The sequence below is a fragment of the Acipenser ruthenus genome, chromosome 20 (genome assembly GCF_902713425.1).
Source record: "Acipenser ruthenus chromosome 20, fAciRut3.2 maternal haplotype, whole genome shotgun sequence".
In the NCBI taxonomy this organism is placed as follows: domain Eukaryota; kingdom Metazoa; phylum Chordata; class Actinopteri; order Acipenseriformes; family Acipenseridae; genus Acipenser; species Acipenser ruthenus.
Genome location: NC_081208.1, coordinates 15,689,451 through 15,711,383, shown reverse-complemented (window position 1 = coordinate 15,711,383; position 21,933 = coordinate 15,689,451). Strand labels below are relative to the sequence as shown.

The window sequence follows — 21,933 nt, the reverse complement described above, 5'->3', positions numbered from 1 at the left end:
TTTGTCACAGTTTTACTTACTTGAACCAAAGTCATTGTATTTATTATTGTATTACTTGTACTGTAACACTTGAAATGTATTTGCTTACGATTGTAAGTCGCCCTGGATAATGGCGTCTGCTAAGAAATAAATAATAATAATAATAATAATAATAATAATAATAATAATAATAATAATAACTCCTGTACAACCATGCGTGTGTTCTACAAGGTTCTTCATCAGCTCAGCAAGCAAGTTAATTGAATTTTTAAACTCAGTGAACATGTTACAGCTTCAATATGAAGCCATACATATAAATAAAATAAGGACATGCAGTAATAAGTTATAAACTAGTTGATTTGATTTCATAGGCCCCTTTTTTTGCGGTTGCCTCTGAAGATGGTTTTGGATTTGTAGCTGGACTGGGGTGCTTCTACCTGTGTTACATTGAATTGTTCTTATTCTTACTGTGATTGGCTGCAAAGACAACAGGGCAGCCAGAGATTGGATCATGTTTGTTGGGTTGGTTTTTCTTGTGCAGTTTCGGGCAGCTAGCCGAAAAAATTTGCCAGAAACATTTTGAACAGAAGATGAGTGCAAAGCAGGTACCTGCAGCTGAAGGTAGCGACCCCGGTGCCAGCCCCAAGAGACAACAATGCCAGGGTGCCAAATGCAAAGGGAACAAGACTCTTGATAGCTGTGCCCAAGGCAGTGTGTGGAAAGTGCACTGCACTATGTGGAGAAGCGCAACATCTGTGTGGATTGTGCAAACACTTAGGCCTCTTTGAGAACATGTTGGGCTGTTGCGATTGTATATGAAACCCATCTCTTTTCAAATGTTTATTATTATTGCGTCTGATTTTGTTTTTAAGCTAAAAATTAAAAAATTAAGTGTCCGCGTATAGGAACACCTCCTAAAAGAACACTTTGGATAAGAAAACACCCTTTTAAAGAAAACCTTTTTGGCACGATAGCGATTCGTTCACAACAGCAGCGGCTTTAGGCACACGCAGCCCATGGAATTGCACGGGGTCCTGGGCGGCAAGGGGGTCCCTGTTGACGTGGCTCAGTTACTAGAAAAAATGTATATTCACCTCGTCTGTACCAGAATTAATGACTTTTAGCCATTTTACCGTTCTTTTTATCTGTACGCCATAGGCGATTAACAAAAAAACAATAAAAAACTGTTGGGGTTTAAAGCTGTGTGCAAGTTTATTTCAGTATGTGCTGCGTAACCATGTAACCACGATTTAAGCAAAAAACAGAAAGACATTTAAAAATGAACTCATTTTTGCGATTGCTGTAAAATGCAATACATTTAATAGTGTCGTTGCCCTGTTTGAAAGTCATGGTATTGTAGCATAGTATTACTGGTAAGAATAGGGAATAGGGGCCCAGGAATCAAGCTTTGCATAGGGCCACCACGGGACAAACGCCACCACTGCTACCCATACCACCTCTGTGTGCAAGTAATCCCTCCATGATGCCAGATACATTTCAGCCCAGGAAAACAGGTTTAAATAGTGTGTCTATCAGTGCTTAAAGCCTGGTGTATAAAAAATAAATTATCACTCTCTTTAAGGTGCACAGTTGATTATCATGCATGACCATGCACATCACATAGTCATTCTGATTACCATAGTGTGGCACAATAAAATCAGTGTGTGCCTTAATATGCCCATTATTTCATGCGATAATGAATACAATTGCAAAGTAAATACGGAAATCATGAAATCATGATCACCATAATGTTTAGTGCCCTTTCGTAAATGAGGCCCTATGTGTAGAGATGAGCAGCATTTACACTGTGCCACACAGACTGAAGTGTGAAACACCAGTTCTTTCAGCTCCTGGCCAACACCTGCTGCTTCGCCCGAGTAGCTGCTTGGGGATGACGTGACTAAGACCGAAAGTAAGGGAGATAAAAAGGTGGGTTAGCGAGCAAGACTGAGACACAGACTTGGAGGATAAAACACAGAGCCAGCTGATCTTCCCCGAAGCTACCTACTGTTGAAGGACAGACGCCTGTCGCCTGTGTTCCCTCTAGAATCTGGGTAATATCCATGTTCAGTATTATACTTGCTGCTTATATAATTGAATGCATTTCTATAGAGGCTCATAATAAAGTGTTGTGATTCAGACACACTTTCGTTGTTGTGCTTTCCTCCTTCTCCTACACCTTCGGCACCTATTCTGGCATCATTAAAAGGCACGCCACTCCTGGCACCATAATCTTACAACTGGAATCATTCAGAGTGCTTCTTATTGTCAATACTCAGCCATGGTTTATTCCCTTTAGTCTGGGTGTTAAGGTGCTTTGACCTGAATTCAGGGACAGCTTTTCAGTTCTAGCTGCCAGGTTCCCTTTACCCACACAGACTGGATCAGCAGAGTGTCTGTATTGTAGAGAGTGCAATCTAGTGAACACACACTGTGAATCAAGTTTCCTTTTTTATTGCTGTCAATACACAGTAGCTGTGCACTAGACAGTGCTGCTCCTACTACTATAAAGACACTGACACCCTGTTCCACTGGCACATCCCGGCCCCAGCCCTCGCAGTGCGGGTGATTTTTCCACTGGCTGTTTGTTGAGTCGAGTGAGAACCAAACCGTGAAGCGGGGGGGGGGGGGGGGGGTGCACGATTATCGTCAGTACGTTGCGTCAGTCAGTACACTGAAGGAAGATGAACATCATGGCCTCCAGCGAGTCGGAGTAGAGAAAAGTAGAAGCATTCTTCTCCTCTGCGTAATCAGCCCATTGTTGCATTTCACTTGTATTCAGTAAAGGGGTTGTCCAAAATGATCATCAATTACAGCAAACGTACACAGCGTGCCCAATGTGGCAGCCATTAGGTCACAGGTCAATGTGAAAGGTGTGTTTAGATTTTGCTGCAGAGTTTCCACAACACTGGAAATATGAAGTTGCAGCTGCAATGGTTTTGAGATATTAGCTGTAGTAGGTGCAGTGACAGCGGGTTCACTAACTCATACTATAATACAGGCTCCCCTTACAGGGATGCTTCAAAAGATACTAAATCACAGAGGGGTGCAGCTTATAAAATTGAATACTACACCCTGAAAAAAAAAATCATCCTTCTTGAGAAAAACAAGTGCTGTTTTTTGTAGCTTCCTCTTTACAGAATGAACCACTGTAAAAAAGATGTGTTGTTGATTTTGAGTTGTTCAGTATACAGGAAGACTACATAGCCACTGAGTTTTAAATAGCCACTCCAGATCTTATAAGTTCTTCCTGTGTTAGCTTCATGCTGGTCTCCCTCCATTCTGCTACAATCTTACAACAATCTAACAAGATGTCTGGTGAAGTTCTCTACTCCAGTGTCAAGTTCACTCGGAAACCAGGCGACCAAGCAGCTGCTAAACTGTGTGCAGGTGAGCATTGTCTCTGTAAACTTGATGCTTTATTACATGAAGAACGGGCTCCCTTTAAAATTGCTGCGTACATTTTTCTGTGCTTTGCTGACACACTTGACTGGGTCTCAGACTCTGCTGTGTAACTCTCTTTGCCAGTTTGCAGTGGTAAAGAGCTGCTTTGCTGTAACCAGACTCGGGTTTCTAATGTTGGGGAGGTGGGAAGGATATTTCTGCTCATCCATAACTATTAAACACTCAATAATGCTACATTTAGAAATAAGGAAACTTCATAAATTCAGTTACACACGTTTTGACTAGATTATTTTCTCAATTTCTTTAATGTTTTTTTTTTCTCAACAAAGTTAAACAGTTTGCTGGAATGACGATACAAGTTTTCTGTTTCTGGTTTATGTATTGAATTGCACTGGGAGAAATGGTCTCAGTCTAATTGATTTTAATAAATATGCACATAAATAATATTTGTTTAGGAGTGAAAATGATGGGTAGTGCTGACTACAGCAAACAAACCAGAAATCAGAACTCATCCTGCAATATATTGCCTTTTGAACTACTTTTAAAATACTAAGAACTGTCTGTAATTCTGACTTGTTTGAAATTGAGCTGTACTATGTATGTGTGTGTGTGTCTCTGTGCTTGTGCATTTGTGTGTAGGGGTGTCTGTGTGTGGGTCCTTCTGTGTGAACTGCTGCTCTGTTAATGAGATGGCATCCTCTCAGAAAGAAACACCACACAGAACAATCCATTGTGAGGAGAGTGTTGCAAGGGGGTAGACGGAAGAACAAATGCATCGGAGAACAAAATTTTACCAACATACAGAGGCTTCATTTACAACATGCTGCTTCAGAATCGTGGAAAACGAGACCCGACTCCAACCAGAAACTGAAGTATGCACTATTGTACTCTAAAGTAACATTTAAACTTGTCAGTAGTCAAGTCTTTATATTATTGCTGTAGGTCTACTATTTAAAAGCTCTTGTGTATGTTGATGTAGCTAAAACTACATTATTTGTTGACTTTTCCGTGATTTTATTAAAATTTATTTTATTTTTGTTTTGCTGAACCTCGCCCTTGAAATGTACTAAAACTAACCATGCCAAGTTAGGACTAGGCATTGGATTTTTATTTTTTGTTTAGTTCTGTTTTTTTTCTGTTTTTTTTATTATTATTTGGTAAAATCGGTTATTTTTCGGTTATTCAGAATAAACACCACTCAAACACATCAATTTTCAATTTCTATATGCATTGAATGTACATTTCACTAATACATATACAGAGGTTAACTTACTGTGTTGCAGTGAGGATGTCCACATTTAGGATTAAGGCAATGTTTAACTCTGGATGCATTTTGAATCTGAGATTTGTGAGAAGCTTCTTATTCGCAGGCTTTTAGTGCATAAATGTATTTGTCTACGTTGAAGAAGTAGCCTTGAATTTAACTGGTTAAATCACGTTAGTCCACCAATTTCTCTGCAGGTACCTGGCGAGGGGCACCCCCTCTGCAAGCTACACCTGTATTTAGCCCGGCCCAACGTGGTTTACTGGGGCAGAACAGCGGGCAAACATGCCACATATGCCAATCGCTCAGCTTCTTATTCACTTTTTATGTATCTATGTTGAATAAGTAGCCTTGCATTTAACGGGTTAAATCACATTGGGCCGCCGATTTCTCTGCAGGTACCTGGCGAGGGGGAACCCCTCTGTAAGCTACACCTGTATTTAGCCCGGCCCAACGTGGTTTAACCCGTTAAATGCAAGGCTACTTATTCAACGTACATCCATAAAGAGCGAACAATAAGCTGAGCAATTGGCATATGTGGCATATTTACCCGCTGTTCTTTCCCAGTAAACCACGTTGGGCCAGGCTAAATACAAGTGGGGCTTGTAGAGGGGTTGCCTCTTGTCAGGTACCGACAGAAAAATCTGCGGCCCAAAGTGATTTAACCCTTTAAATACAAGGCTTTTTTCCAGCAAAGAAGCTGTGCAATTGGCATATGTGGTATGTTTGCCCTCTGTTCTGCCCCAGTAAACCATGTTGGGCTGGACTAAATACAAGTGGGGCTTGTAGAGCGGTTGCCCCTCTTCAGGTACCTACAGAGAAATCGATGGCCCAAGTGATTTAACCAGTTAAATTCAAGGCTACTTCTTCAACATAGACAAATACATTTATGCACTTAAAAGCTTGCGAATAAGAAGCTGGGCAAATAAGCAACTGGCGAATAAGAAGTAAACTTCAGCCTCCTACAGACTTCATTGCACGCCCCATTACCGCCCGCATATCTCTCACTGTAATATCGGGGTTCGGATGTGGTGAAGAAATAACTCTTGTATCAATAATTGAGCTGGATGCAGACAGATTCCACTCTTACATTACTGCAGCTCACACGCTGTACACATTGCCTTCCAACTTCAACTCAACTCAACTCCTGGTTTATCAATGAAGCTTATTGAATACAAAACCCTTCAATAACATTATACAGACAATTAGAAAGCAAACACTAATACACCACTGCAAAGCAAGCTTAATGCTAACAGGAGACTTTAACCAATTGACTTATTAGCCTTTTAACAGTATGTATGTTTTCATTATTATAACTATTATTTTATTAAGTGTAATACTGATGTTGTCTTATTCATTTAGAATATATTACATGAATAATTCATTTTGTAAATATAAATTTTAGCCTAACTTTGAAAATTATTGGTCCTGAATTTATTGGTCCTAAACAGTAACAAAAATAATCTTTTTTCTTTTCAGCCCATCCCAGTCACAAGTCACTAACGAGTTGTTCACCTGGTAGAGTTAACAGTGCCATGGGAGGATGCTGTAGATGAGGCGTATGAGAGGAAGAAACTGCGGTATGCTCAACTAGCCACTGAAGCGGAACAGCGAGGATGGAGAGTTCGGGTTTACCCAGTGGAAGTGGGTTGTCGAGGATTTGTGGCACACTCTACAACCCTGTTTCTCATAGACATCGGATTCAGTGGCCAAGAGTTGCGTCACACAGTGAAGAACTTATCTGAAGCAGCAGAGAGGAGCAGCAACTGGCTGTGGTTGAGACGGAAAGATTCTGGCTGGGGATCTCAAGCACAATAGAAAGAAAGAACGCTGATGTACAGGTAAGTAAGCTGGGCTGAGTTGAGTGGGGGACGGAGGGGAGTGATGCTGGGACCCCAGAATCACCGTCGAGCCCTCTTGAGGTGTCATGGGCTAGTCGACGAAACACTGAGGATGGAAGGTGCCCACTTGAAAACCCCAGAGATGTACCCTACTTAGCTCAATCCAGACGGTTGTCATGCTGATGCGCTGGGGAGGCCGCACTGTGGTTGATCCCCGGAGCCAGCATCGCAGCTGTTGTGTGTGCTGATGCACCAGGGAGGCAAAATAAGCTGATCCCTGGAGCCAGCATTACACTTCAGCCATTAACACCAGACAGAAGGATATCTACATCATCATATGGAAGGAAACGTAAATGGAGGGAGACACATATGGATCACATTAGTTTACTGTAAAGCTACGTCTTAGTTGGTGCTTATCTTGGCGAGAGCCGAGTTCAAATCAGCATGAAGTTTTAACATCTACTCTCGTGTAATGGAAATCACGAGTGTATTCTATTACGTAGGTCCACAGCAATGGCTGATTAATGTATTAATGTATTTGTTTAACATGCCACTTCTGTGCTGTGAGATACTGTACACTACGCCACTGTACTCTCTCACACTCCCTCAAGCTGGTACAGTGTGGTCTGCACTCAGAGAGAAGTGTGACAGTTTACTGTAAATGATGCACAAGGCGATACAGTATCGAGAGCCACAGAGCAGTGTGAAGAAAACCACACGCTGCACAGTAAAGGATGCAACAGCCTGAGTCCACAGTGCTGCACAGAGAGAGAGAGAGAGAGAGAGAGAGAGAGAGAGAGTTTGAGTTTTAAAATCCCTTTATTGAAACAAAAGACAAAATACATAAAACAAGATAGCCACAAAAGGAAACCATCACAGCAAAAAAAACAACAACAATTAAGCTGTCAAAAAAACAACCAAAGTTACAAAATAAATCTTTTTAGAGTGACAAGGTTAAAATAACAAACTGAGCTCCCCCTCCTCACTCACGTCACACAGCCCACCCTCCTCACACCACCTCTGTTTAAACTTGTCCAAGTCCTTTACCAAACGGTAATAAAACAAATCTACCTGAATCCTGCTAACAAGCAGAACTCTAAAAACACTCCAGGCATCGGTAAAACCAGTGGCTAAAATCTTGTTTTTTCGAGATTTATAAATGGCTAACTTCGCTTGACCAAGGATAAAATTAACAAGCACACATTTTTGACGCTGTTTTGATTTGTAGGTGATACTAAAAACAAGTAACGTTTTACTAAAAATAACACCAAAAGATGCCAACAGGTCTGTTAAATGCTGGAAAAAAGGAAGTAATCGGGGGCAGTCAGTGAACAGGTGATACACAGTCTCGGAGGCAGGGCAGAAGGGACACTGTTCACTCACTCCAGGCTCTACATGGCTCAAGTAGCGGTTTGTGGCCACAATGCTGTGCAACACACGCCACTGCAGGTCTCCTGAGCGTTTGGGCAGGGGCAGTTTATACAGAGAGCGCCAACTCGGGAGCACGGCCTCGCTCACCCCCAGGTGTGCCCTCCACTTAGTATCCACCAGATCTCTCAACTCGGGGGAACAGTGAGATTTAACACACAGGTGGTACAGTTGTTTCTTCTCTGTGGCATGAAAATGCAGCTCAGTGAGGTTGTGCACTGACAGCAGCCTCCCTGGCTGCTCTTCCTTCGCCAGGGGGACTGAGAGAGAGACCAGCACTGTGGGGAACAATGGATCGGGTTCGAGGACCACACGTTCCGTCAGACACCTCTCCACAAACCCAGAGACAGCCGGGCTCAAGGAGGCCTTCAGGTCAGCCAGCATGTTCTCCAGGAACCTCTCTGATCTGATACCCAGCAACACACTCAGTTCCCTGCTGGACCTCCACCGAAAATCTGTGAATTCAATAAGATGGCCCAGTTTTGTAAGTCCAGCATTTAGAAACACACCACACATAGTGACAGAATTAAAATTAGTGTGATTAAAAATAGGATTAAAAAACAGGGGTTCTTCGAATATCCACTGGCTGCACAGGGAGGAGTCAGTCCTGCTGGTGTGAAGGAGGTGCCAGGCATTAAACATAGTACTATAAAAGGTGTCCAGTCCTGAGTTGGGGAATCTGTCAGGGGAAATTAAAAAAAGATGTTTGTCCAAACCTAGCCGGCCTGCCCGGTGCAGCAGAGAGAAGGCCAGCCCCTGCCAGCACAGCCCCGTGCAGTAAAGCAGCCGCTGGGCTGCCTGCAGTCGGAAAACAGCCACCCTGCAAGAGAGGTTAATCAGTCCCAAGCCCCCCTCATTTGGGGGAAGGTACAGCACCATGGGGCGCAGCCAGTGATGCCCGCTCCAGAAAAACTGCAACAAGCTCTTCTGGATTTGCTCCAACAGTCCAGGGGGGGGGTTCAGGCACACCAGTCTGTGCCACAGCATGGAGGCAGCCAGATTATTAATGATGAGCACCCTCCCCTTGAAAGACAACTGGGAGAGAAGCCACTGCCATCTCTGCAGCTGCCCCTGAACCTTCTCCAGCAGCACCTCCCAGTTTTGCTGCATAAACTGTTCATTACCCAGGAACACTCCCAGGATCTTGAGACCAACTGTATTCCAGGACAAGGTCTGGGGTAAGGAGGGAGGAGTAGCACCCTTCCAGCTGCCAACCAGGTACGCCCCACTCTTGGTCCAGTTGACCTGGGCTGACGAAGCCCTCTCAAAGGTATGGATGCAATCCTGCAGGGTGGCTACATCTCGGTCTCCAGTGACAAAGACATTCAGCATAGGCAGAGAGTTGTGTGGGCAGGGCGTGGGGCAGTGCAGGCACTGCCAGGCCAGTCAAGTGCAGACGAAGCTGATGCAGCAGGGGCTTTATGCAGAGGGAGTACAGCATTCCGGAGAGACAGCATCCCTGCCGAATCCCCCTCTGAACTGGGAAGGGCCGACTCAGGCTGTTGTTCACTTCACTGTACTAAACACATTAAAATACAAAAGATTAATATAAGAAATGAAAACAGGACCAAAACCAAAAGCCTTCAATGTGGCAAATAAATATTTGTGATCAACCCTGTCAAATGCCTTCTCTTGGTCAAGCGAAATTAAGCCAAAATTCAGGTTAAAAGGTTTGGATACATTTAAAAGGTCCCGAATTAAAAAGAGGTTGTCGGCGATGGAGCGACCGGGCACACAGTAAGACTGATCCCGGTGCACCACTGACGCCAGACAGCCCCGCAGCCGGACAGCCAGAGCCTTGGAAAACAACTTGTAGTCACAACAGAGAAGAGACACTGGACGCCAGTTCTTAAGGTTACACAAGTCCCCCTTTTTAGGCAGCATGGTGATAACGGCTCGGCGACAGCTCAGTGGGAGTATTCCCTCCCTGATACACTCAGTCAACACATGGTACAGATCCTGACCCAGCAAGGGCCAGAAGTGCTTGTAAAACTCGGCTGCAGTCCATCGATGCCGGGTGCCTTGCTGTTGGACAGCTGCATAACAGCCTTGGAAAGCTCTTGAAATGTGAGGGGGGAATCCAGTTCACTGCTCTCCCCCTCACTCAATCTGGGGAGACCTTGATGTATTTGTGCCGCATCCAGCCTTCAGATTTATATAATTCACTATAAAATTCCACTGCCGCCTGGCGCAGCTCCGCTGGGCTGCTCACCTCCTTCCCACAGGGCAGCCTCAGACAATGTATCTGTCTTTGTTCTAGCCTCCTCTTCTCCAGCCCGAAGAAGGCGGCTGTGGGAGCATCCATGTCTCTTAGCTGAGTGAAGCGTGCCCTGAGCAGCGAGCCCTGCACCCTCTCCTCCAGCAGCCTGCCCTGACACTGCCTCCTTTCCCGTAGGTTCTGACACGCTGTCTCACTGCTTTGGCCATCCAGCTGCCTCTCCAACTCCAATATCTCTCTCTCCAGCTCACTGACTGACGCTGCCACACACCTAGTGGAGTACTGAGTGTACTGTTGGCAAAACACTTTAATCTGTACTTTACCAATATCCCACTACTGTCTCAGGATGTCAAAGTGACGCATCTGTGTCTGCCAATTGGCCCAAAAAATTTTAAAATTTTCACAAAACTGTAGGTCTTGAAGGAGTTTGATGTTAAAATGCCAATAAGATTTAACAGGAATTTCAGAAGGTAAAGAAACAGTGGTGGACACAAAGTGGTGATCAGATAATGGCGAAGGGGAAATATGGCAACCAATAAACTTATTGCTGTGAGTTCTAGTGGTATAAAATCTATCTAACCTCACACCAGAGAGCTGACTATGTTGTAATTTAATCCAAGTATATTGTTTAACATTGGGATGAGCAGTTCTCCAAACATCCACTAGGTTGTGTGTATTTACAACAGCAGTCAGTTTACAGACAGACTGGGGATGGGGTTCCCCGTGGTTGCGATCAAGATTAAAATTCAAAGTACAATTAAAATCCCCCCCTACCACGAGTAAACGTACCGGGTCACACTTTCCCAATAACTCTGATAATTTATTAAAAAATAAAATCTGTTCTCCCCCTAGGTTAGGAGCATAAATATTAATAAGATCAATAAAAGTCCCCCCAAGCTTAACGTGCACTCTTAAAAGTTTCCCTGGTATAAATTTATCAATTGATAAAATCTCTGCGCCCAATCCAGGAGAAAATAAAACAGCAACCCCCCCACTGAGATTCGAGCCGTGGCTTAAAATACAATCGCCTTTCCACTCAGACAGCCAGTGAGCCTGATTAGCGCTGTCTGAGTGCGTCTCTTGTAAAAAAAACCTATATCTGCCCTTTTTTGGTTAATAAAATCAAATAATTGGGCTCTCTTTTTAAAATCTCTACAACTATTAATATTAAAAGTTGCTAAAATTAGTTTCTCCATGGATAACAAAGTGAGGCATGCATTTGAAAAAATAAAACAAGCAAGGATAAAAGTATGCACTGTAAAATAATCCATTTCAATGCTTGGTTTTAGTTAAACATTTACGGGAACTACTAACAATTTTTTTCAAACGATAGCGTTTTTTTTCTGATCAAATTCGGCCAAAGTTGTTTTCCTGAGAATAATATTGACAGACAACAAAAACAATTTCAAATCCGGGAAAAAGGATGAAACTTCAACCCCCCTCTTACCTTTTGTCTTACCTAAAAAAATTGTTAATCTGAGCAAGTGTGTATAATTTTCGCTTGGAGGATTGGCTGGCCGGGAGGTCAGAGAGCTGCAAGAAGTCAGGAACCTCTCCGTTATCCTCCTCTTCCTCTCCGCATTCCGACATCCCCCACTCCATGTTCCACTCGCCCTCTACGGTCACCTCCGGTTCTAGGGTTGCCTCCTCAATCTCCTGGTCCGCAACCAACGCCGTCTCTGCAGCTCCAGTCGGCTCAGAAGGAGCATCCGGGGTTAAGACAGCGACAGCACCAGCATGAGAACTGGTGCTCACGTCCTCAGCCTTCCCCGAACAGGAGGGTTCGCCCCGGCCAAGATGAGACTCAGCCTTGGCGCTCCCTCCTAGCTCCGAGTCACCCGGAGCGGCAGTATGGGGCGGGTGTGCCTGACCCTGACTGCCACTGTCCACGGAGACGGAGCTCGGCCCCGCCGCACACAGGGGCTGAGACCCTCCGCTGCTGGCTTGGGAAACCGAAACGGGGCCCCAGATCGACTCCTCCCCGCTCCCCTCCCAGAATGCTTTTTTTTTTTTTCTTTTTTTAATTATTCCTGTGAACATGCCGTCACGTTCAGTCACAGTAGCACTGACTGCGGGAGTCTCCGGGGCAGCAGTCTGCACCACGGGCTCCTGCACTTCAGCTGGTCTCGATCGTCGGGGTGGGGGTACAGGTCGCTGTCTCGCCGGTTCTTGTTCCTGAGCTCCCCGAGCCTCCCCGGCTGCCTCGCCATCGCCAGCGGCAGTACTAGCAGGGGGGTTCGGTTGTAATTTGGGACAGGTATGTTTAAGATGCTCCTGTGCTCCACAATTAAAACATTTCATGGTGTCTGTAGTAGCAAACACAATATAATCTCTGCCGTTATATATTTAAATATATATATATATATATATATATATATATATATATATATATATATATATATATATATATATATATATATAATATAGAAAAAAAGAATGCAGTGAGAGCCGACTAGCAACAACTCACACACGCTCCCAAACTCCCACGCCCCTCCCACAACCCGAGAGAGAGCGAGCGAGAGCGCTCTGCAGGAAGTGCACTGGACTGTGCAGAGCTGTCATACACAGCATACGAATCACACAACTATTCTGGATCTTCAGTTTTATTCATTACAAATTATAGGCTTTAAATACTTTTTCCCCACTGTGGCAAGGTGGTTAACTGTGTGCAGGTGCAGGAACAAGTCCACAGTGCGTGCTAAAGTGCTTGTGGTGTAATTACAGGTCTTTGTGAAACAAAGTGCAGTGATGTCCGGGTAAGTTCTGGCCTTTGGCGAATTGCTTAGACAAGACAGAACAAAACAAACAAACACTCAAGGTTATTTTACTTTCATCCTTCAGCGTTTCTCTAAACCATAAACAAAGGAACAGATAATGTTGCTCGGGATAATAAGCAGTAAGACAATGGATTTTCAGACTTGGTTAGCTCTCCTTTAAAGGCTGGGCAGTAATAATTTAAAGCCAGTAAGAGGTAAGGGAATGGATTTGATAAAGCCTTGTTTAGTGCTGCTTTAAGTTGAACTTGATTTTAAAGGATTGTTAATAAGAGCCTACTATCTGATGCTCTGCTAGTAAAATGGTCAGATCAGATGTTCACTTCTCCTGTGTTTTGTTTGTCTTCACTCCCAGGAAGGGAAGACGATGTCACCTATGCTACAGTGAAGTTTGCAGAAGCTCCAAGCTCCCAGCAGCAGCAGCAGACAGACCCCAGCCGCACAGCGGGTGAGCCCATGAATAGCACTGCTGTCAGTGTCATCATGTTACATTACATTCTCCCTTACCTTTTCATGATGTCTGGAATCATTCAGAGTGCTTCTCATTGTCAATACTCAGCCATGGTTTATTCCCTTTAGTCTGGGTGTTAAGGTGCTTTGACCTGAATTCAGGGCCAGCTCTTCAGTTCTAGCTGCCAGGTTCCCTTTACCCACACAGACTGGATCAGCAGAGTGTCTGTATTGTAGAGAGTGCAATCTAGTGAACACATACTGTGAATCAAGTTTCCTTGTAAGCCAACAGCAGAACAGCCTTGCTGTATTTATCCACACACCCTGTTGAAACACCTGTTAGCTAGCTCCTGAGCTGCAGCTTTGTGAACAGGGCTAGCAGTGCTGGACTGTTTTAAAGAGCTCCTCAAGTTTGACATTGCTTTTGCAGACGCTCTGAGCTCCCAGCAGCAGCTCCCAGCCTCTAACAGCACAGTGTGTGGGTGTGACGGGGTACACACGGCCCCTGTGTTTATTTGTATTATTATTGTTATTATTTAAATGTAGTTTGTAGTATGAATGTAGGTGTGTGGCTGCAGGGCAGGTGGAAGCTCTGCTGCTATTTAAATACAACCAAAACAAAAAGTAAATAATAAATACACTCAAAATCTTAAAATAAAACACACAGTTAATAAAGCAAAAGACAGTGCACAGTAGTCACACATCTGACATTTATATACAGGTCACCATCTCACAATTATCAAAAATTTAAACAATTAACTCGGGACATAGTCACCTTCTGCACGCGGTTTTTAATATGGATGGGGCTTCCCATCCACGCTGCAAAACAATACAACAACAAAACACACGGCTACACCGTCAAGACATAAAGAAAGATGACCAGGGCACACCGATAGCGGCATATGTAAGAATATGTAATACTAAAAATGAACAGCGCTTTAGTAAAACGCACCCTGAGGTTCGTCAGCAGGCCGGGGTCGTGGGCAGTCTGTGAAACACTGTTTCCACGGCGGGGCCGAAGGGACACTGCTCCCCCACATCTGGGTCAACTTGGCTTAGCTAGCGGTTCGTGGACATGAAGCCATGCAGGACGCGCCACTGCAGGTACAGCACTGCTGGCCTCAACCAATGGTTTCCATTCCAAAAGAAATTGACCAGTTTCTTCTGGATCTGCTCCAGCAGCCCTGGGGGAGGGTTCAAACACACCAGTCTGTGCCACAGCATGGATGCCACCAAGTTATTAATCACAAGGACCCTCCTCCTGAAGGGCAGGCGGTTCAGCAGCCATTACCAGCCCTGTAATCTCCCTGCCACCTTCACCAAAACACTCTCCCAGTTTTGCTGCACGTAGGCCTTCCTTCCCAGCCAGCTCCCTGCCAGGAACGCCCCACTCTTGGCCCAGTTCACCTGCGCTGAGGAAGCTCTTTTAAAGCATCACATGCAGGACTCCAGCACCATCACGTCTCTATCAGTGGTCACAGAAATGTTAAGGTTGTCGGCGTACGCTGAGAGACAGACGGGCTGGGCGGAGGGGAGGGCAGGCATGGCCAAGCCAGCAAGACGCTCCCTCAGCCGATGTGGCAACGGTTCAATGGATAGCGAGTAAAGCATCCCCGACAGAGAGCAGCCCTGTCTGATCCCTCTCTCCACTGGGAAAGGCTGGCTTAGACTGCTATTAAACTTAAAGCTAAAAATATCAGGGTATACAATATTGATGTTAGAGATAAAAACAGGACCAAAACAAAACACCTCCAGTGTGTGGAATAAAAGGCCATGGTCCACCCTGTCGAAAGCTTTCTCCTGGTCAAGTGACACCAGCCCAAAATCTAGCGCCCTGGCACACAGTACATCTGGTCTCTGTACACCATGGCGCTCAAGCATTCTCCAAGACAGCTGGCCAGAGCTTTGGAGAGGATTTTATAATCGCACCACAATGGCGACACAGGGCGCCTGTTTTTTGGGTAACAAAAGTCAGTACTGCCCTGCGGCAGCTCAGGGGTAGATCTCCCTCCACCACACACTCCTTCAGCACCTGTGCAGATCACTTCCCAGACATTTCCAAAAGTGTTTATAAAACTCAGCCGGAAGTCCATCCAGCCCAGGTTCTGTGTTGTTGGAGAACTGTGTGACGGCGGTCGTGAGCCCACCAAATGAGACAGGCCTGTCCAGGCCGCAGCGCTCCCCCTCACTCAGGCTAGGGAGACCCTCCAATAGCCACTCCGTCTACTCCTGGTCGCACTTCTCAGCCAGATACAGCTCAGAGTAAAAGTCCACCGCGGCCCTACGAAGCTCCGCAGTGCTGGAGATCTCTCTCCCCAGGCAGCCTCAGTAACAGCATCTGCTTGTGTTCAGATACCTTCTTCTCCAAGCCGAAGAAGGCTGTGGAGGCATCCATGTCTCTTAGTTCAATGAATCTTGCTCTCACCAGCGACCCCTTGATCAGGAGCGGTTTCCTCTTTTTCAGGTTGCGATATGTCCCCTCCGTGCTGTGGCCAGCGCTCTCTCAATCTCTAAAATCTCAATCTCTAACTGGCTGACCTCTGCATTCATTTGTCTAGTGATGTTCTGGGTGTATTACTGGCAGAAAATCTTAATTTGAGTTTTCTCCACATCCCACCACTGCCTCAAACTGGAGAAACGCCTCTTCTCTCTTCTCCAGTTGTCCCATAACAGTATAAAAATCTATGAACTGAGTGCCTTGTAATAGTTGTAATGCCCAAATTAGGAGCATAAATATTATAAAGATCAATGAAACCCCCATTTAATTTAATTTCAACTTTTAAAAGCCTCCCTTGCACGACCTCCTCCACAGACACAATCTCTGCTCCCAGCCCCAGTGAAAATAAAACTACCACCCCAGCACTAACGTTAGAGCCGTGACTTAAAATCACCTTCCCCTTCCACTCTGACAGTACTGCTGTCAGAATGAGTCTCTTGCAGTAAAATAGAGTTTGCCTTATTTGACTCAATAAAATCAAGTAACTGGCCTCTCATATTAACATCACGGCAGCCATTTAGATTAAAATAGCTTAAAGTAAACCTTTCTATTAAGATGAATAATAAAAATATGACAATAAATAACAGAAAACAAGGGTAAAAGCTATAGAAGTGACTTGATCCATTTAAGAGCTTTTTCATTCACCCACCATTTTTCTAGCAGTGCTCACAAACTTTTTCAAACAAAATCTTTTTTTCTATCAAACTCAATTACTTTTCTTAAAACTATATTAGCCTAAATTAAAAACAGTTTCAAATCTGGGAAGAAAGTTGCAATCTCACTCCCCTTTTACCTTTAGTTTCATCCATAAATCTACTGAACAGCTCTAGCGGGTACAACTTTTTATTTCTGTGCTGGCTGTCCGGGATGTCGTAAAGCAGCGAGATGTCAGAGAGCTCTCCTTCCTCCTCCTTGTCTTCTCCCGCAGACAAGGCTCGGCTCCCCTGGAATGCTGGGTTGAGACCCCCCTCTGCCACTGTGGGGAGCTGCCTTAAGCACTGATTCTCCTTTTTTCATTTTCATTCTTTTTTTAATCACTGCTGTGAAACTCCCTTTTGAATTGGCAGTGTGTTCTTGTACAGTGGACTCAGTCTCTGTGGGCGGCTCTGCTGTGGCAAGACTCCTCTTAGCTCTGGATGCAGGCACGGGTCTCTTCAGCAACTCCTCCACCTGCGCTCCCCGAACACCCTCAGCCTGAGCAGTCCCCTGTCCTTCATCTGCTCTGCCCTCCGTAGCAGCCTCCCTCTTGAGTTTAGGGCAGGCCTGTTTCATATGACCCTCTTCACTGCAGTGAAAGTATTTCATTGTGTCTGAAGTTGAAAAATATTTCACTCCTTGCTCTCCCCCACAAATCTCCAGGCTACACTTAAATACTGCCTTGGGTTGTGCAGCAACACAAACACCTGTCTGCGAAAGGACAAGACATGTTTAATTTCTGGTTTTTGCAGCCTAGCGGAATTTATCACATTTTTTATCACGTTCTATCATAGCATTGGGGATAAAAGGAGGAATATTTGAGATAACCTTTTTTAGTAGGGTTGATAGGGGCATTGCAGTTATGAAAGCACCATTAATACTGAAACCTTCTTCAACAATCCTGTTTACTAGTGCTTCTTGGTTTAAAAACACAGCAATAGCCTTATTCATCCTAGAAGCGGACTTGATGTTATTAAAACCAGTAATCCTACCCACAGATAGCAGCACGTCCTGAAGCGCGACCCCGCTGTCAGAAATGCCTGAACACATGTCTCTGTGTTAGTGCTTCCATCCCGCCGGAGTGAGAGCCCATCCTGGGGCTACACAAACTAAACATCCAACCGGCCAAACCAATAAATTAATAAATAAGTAATACAAATAATGATCATTAAAAAAAAATAAAATAAATCAAAGTTTAAAGAAAAGGATGTCAAATCTCTTTAAACTAGAAAGCATGTAAAATAGTAAAAAAAAGGCTGTAAAACAGACCTACACTATTCAAACACCACGCTCTCAGCTCGCAAGCCCCTCCCACAATCCCACAATCCTGAGAGAGAGAGATTATATTCACCTATCTACTGTATCTGTGTCTCTCTCCATGGATCCAGACGGGTCAGGTTTGACTGGTTTGGGGGTGGGGTACTCAATGGGGTATCAGTCTTGGCTGTCAGTACAGTCACCACTGCCCCCCATAAAATCATGCTAATGCTAATGCTGAGAATTTAGCCCTGTGTTGTAGGTGCAACCCTCTTCTTGAGAACATGAGAACGTTTACAAACGAGAGGAGGCAATTCGGCCCATTTTGCTCGTTTGGTTGTTAGCAGCGTATTGATCTCAGAATCTTATCAAGCAGCTTCTTGAAGGATCCCAGGGTGTCAGCTTCAACAACATTACTGGGGAGTTGGTTCCAGACCCTCAGATCTCCAGGTGTTTCTGTTTAACAGGCACATTTTCTTTCTCTCATTGTGCAGAGCGGGTTTGTAAAGCCTGTCCAGTGAACTGGGTGGAGTCCAATGGAAAGTGCTACTACTTCTCAACTGATACAATGGACTGGAACTCCAGCCGGGCTAGCTGTGTGTCAATGGGAGCAGACCTGGTGATTATAGAGAGCGAGGCAGAGCAGGTATAGTATTGCAAATATTCAAGTTTAAAAATAATTTTGCAGAAAACAAACTGTCAGGAAAAATTGCTTCTCATGTATTTCTTAATTTCCTTTAAGTACAGTAAGGGTCTCTCTTTCTTTAAAAAGACACCCCTCTTTGCCTCATGATGTTACAGCTCCATTGTAAACTGTTGCTAAAGGGAGTTTGTTTTCTGTGTAGAGATTCTTATTGGATAAAGCTAAAGCCTAGACTGGATGGAATTCCCACTGGATAGGTCTGACTGATGCTGTTACTGAAGGAGTCTGGCTCTGGGTGGACGACACTCCTCTCAATGACAAGGCAAAGTACGAGCTTCAATCTCATTCTGAAATCACTGCTGAGGATTAAAAGGATACAGCAGCAAACAACCTAGTCATTTTCTGCTGATATTGTGTGATATTGACTGGCATTGCTCCTCATCTCTTTCAGATTCTGGGTCACTAGGAGTGATGGTGGTAATGAGCCTGATGACCATAAGGAAGAGGACCCGTCTGGTGAAGACTGTGCACGACTAGAACCAGACTGGAATTCCTATGAGACCTGGTTCTATGTCTCATGCAAAAAACAATATCAAAGGATTTGTGACAATTTGTGGCAATGAAAGTCTAAAAAGAGGATGTGACAGGTTGACCGAGTGACGACGTCCCCAGAGCAGAAAGCTGACACAGACACACACAGGCAGGTACTCGGGTGAAAGCGCTGGTGCATGCGTATTTATTTAAAAATAAAATTAAACAAAAACAACGCTCACAGAGCAAAAATAAATATTTAAAACAAAACAAATCACGAACACATAAAAACAAAACGATACCTAGGTCAGGCTGGGCAGTCGCCTTCACTGATCCTGTAGTTTTATTTTTACTTTCGTTTTCGATTGTCTCCCTCCCCCTCCCTATTCCCTCTCTCTCTCCCTCTCCCTCAAACACCCACCTTGAACACAGAAACAGACAGGTTCATATACTCAAGGTCATCTCCGAATCAACACCCAATTAATTAATTTGAAGACGGACACATTCTGCACGAGAGTTTTGGTTTGCGTGGCCGACAGTCAATTTGTCAATAATCACTGACTGTTGACCACGCATTCTCATGAGCTGTCTGTCAGAGGCGAGCTGCTAACACCGCCTGTGCCAGACCACATTCAAACCAATAATAAACAAAACACTCGTCTTTTTAATAAACACAAAATCCCTTTTGCCAGCACATTCACCCGTGCTACATAAACACAACCCAATACATGATTTCCAGGCAGGGCTTTGCCCCGCCCCCTCTAACAATGTTCAGGGCTTCTCCTCTGCCCTGCCACACAGGACAATCAGGAAAAAAGGAAACTAACGTCACTGAAGCACAAAGAGAGACGAGAAAGAATAGAAGAAACTCAGTTCAGATAGACAAGCATGCAGGTCATCCCCCAACATTACCATATTAACCGTTTGATTCCACATTATGAAAAAGCAGAGATAACAATGAGCTGGTGGTTGTTTGTACTGAATGAAGTCTGGCCGTGACAACAGAATTGCATTGTTTGTTCATAAACAAAGCTGAAACATTAAGAATCTCACAATATGAAATTGCAGCTGAGATATAAAACTGATCTCAGGTAGTTTAGCAATGTGAACAGAAAGGTCAGTGTTTATTTAAAACCACTGCACACATACACCCAGGGGACTCCCGAACCCTGATCTCCTGTAAAAAAATAAATAAATAAATAAACAGTTATCATGTTCACCATGCAGAGTGGGAGAGACAGAAAGACCCGATCAGTGAAGAAAGCTCCACATCTTGAATGAGGACCCCAACAACAAGATTGGGAATCAAAGGCTTAATGGTAATGATGGGGAGATTCAACCTGATTCCTCACAGGGAGGGGCCAGCCCTACCTAACTGATAGAAGCACACCCCCACAAACAGTCTGAATCAGCACACTGATGAAGGCACCAGACTGTGCAGAGTTTATGATTGTGTGAAGTAAATGAAGTCAGACAAGAAAACTAAAAGAAGATAACTTATGAAATTAAGATATTTCACCAAGTGGAGTCTTTCTCAAAGTCATTATGTTTTGCTTAATTGTATAACCGAGTCTTTGGAGTTTTGCTCCCTCTAGTTGTTCACAAGAGGGATGACTAGTTAGTCACACAGGATCCAGACATTTCGAAACTATATCCGAGGGCTCTGCTCTGAGCTACAATAGAGCAACCCACTGAAACAACTACTTCAGCAGATTAGTATTATCATTTTATATCCCTGCACTGATACTCATTATAAAAGTTCACCCTGGTAAATGTTCCTGTGCTTTAGCAGGCTTGTGCTGGTTAGCCATTGTTTTTACAACACTTTGTAAAAACAATTGCTGGCTGTCTGTTTAGTTCACAAGCCAGAAAGCTTGCATTGTTACTGATAAAGCAGAGTGCACACACAAAAGGCCAAACTCTGGAAGAATGTGATAAATATTTAGCCAGATTGTAGAGTCAAATTGAACAAGATTATGAGATGCAGGTTTCAGTGCAATGTCTTACTTGTACAATGTTCTTCAGCAGGTTGATTAAACTATTGCTTTGTATATTATATGAGTTTATTATTTTTTATTCTATTTGTATTTGTATTGAACTCTGCAGACCCCTCTGCGCTGTATTTGGTAGTGATTCTGGGGGGACTATTCAAGTTTGTATATTATTTGAGTTAATTAATAAACATTTTTTAATGTGAAATATTTTTTTATTCTAACTATTAACATTGCTGATCTAGAGTTATAAAGCCAAGAAAACCTCACTCAACACTGGAGAGCTGCATAGAGGTCTATAGGAAAGAGAACTCCACTCAACACTGCAAAGCTGTATAGAGGTCTATAGGAAAGAGAACTCCACTCAACACTGTAGAAGGCTCTAATAGTACAGGAGAGATCACTCCACTTAGTCTATTTTTAACACACACCTTTATTCACAGATTATGGATGATGTAATCATGTGTTTAACAAAATCCCCTGCAGTCTGCCTGGCTGTGCTGTGTGATCTCCAATGGGTGCTGTCCCTGCAGTCAGCCTGGCTGTGCTGTGTGCTCTCCAATGGGTGCTGTCCCTGCAGTCAGCCTGGCTGTGCTGTGTGCTCTCCAATGGGTGCTGACCCTGCAGTCAGCCTGGCTGTGCTGTGTGCTCTCCAATGGGTGCTGTCCCTGCAGTCAGCCTGGCTGTGCTGTGTGCTCTCCAATGGGTGCTGTCCCTGCAGTCAGCCTGGCTGTGCTGCGTGCTCTCCAATGGGTGCTGTTCCTGCAGTCAGCCTAGCTGTGCTGTGTGCTCTCCAATGGGTGCTGTCCCTGCTGAAAATCCCTGCCACTGCTGGCGAGCAGCTCAGAGTTGGGAATCGAAATAAATCTTGGGAAATCGACTCTTTGCTGGATTACACTATGTAACACAATTTTTGTTCCTGGGTAGTAAGTGTTATTTCCTAATTGCTTATGCCTCAA

General features: G+C 44.3%; 1 protein-coding gene across 1 annotated transcript; it reads left to right on the top strand.

Moving 5' to 3' along the window:
• The first annotated feature begins 3,229 nt into the window (after nucleotides 1-3,229).
• LOC131698927 (CD209 antigen-like protein A) lies at nucleotides 3,230-21,215 on the top strand. Its single transcript, XM_058993987.1, has 5 exons — nucleotides 3,230-3,369; nucleotides 13,265-13,357; nucleotides 18,304-18,455; nucleotides 18,655-18,779; nucleotides 18,904-21,215. Exons 1-4 carry the CDS (start codon nucleotides 3,243-3,245, stop codon nucleotides 18,682-18,684), a joined length of 402 nt encoding a protein of 133 aa, XP_058849970.1. The 5' UTR covers nucleotides 3,230-3,242; the 3' UTR covers nucleotides 18,685-18,779; nucleotides 18,904-21,215.
• Nucleotides 21,216-21,933: the final 718 nt, after the last annotated feature.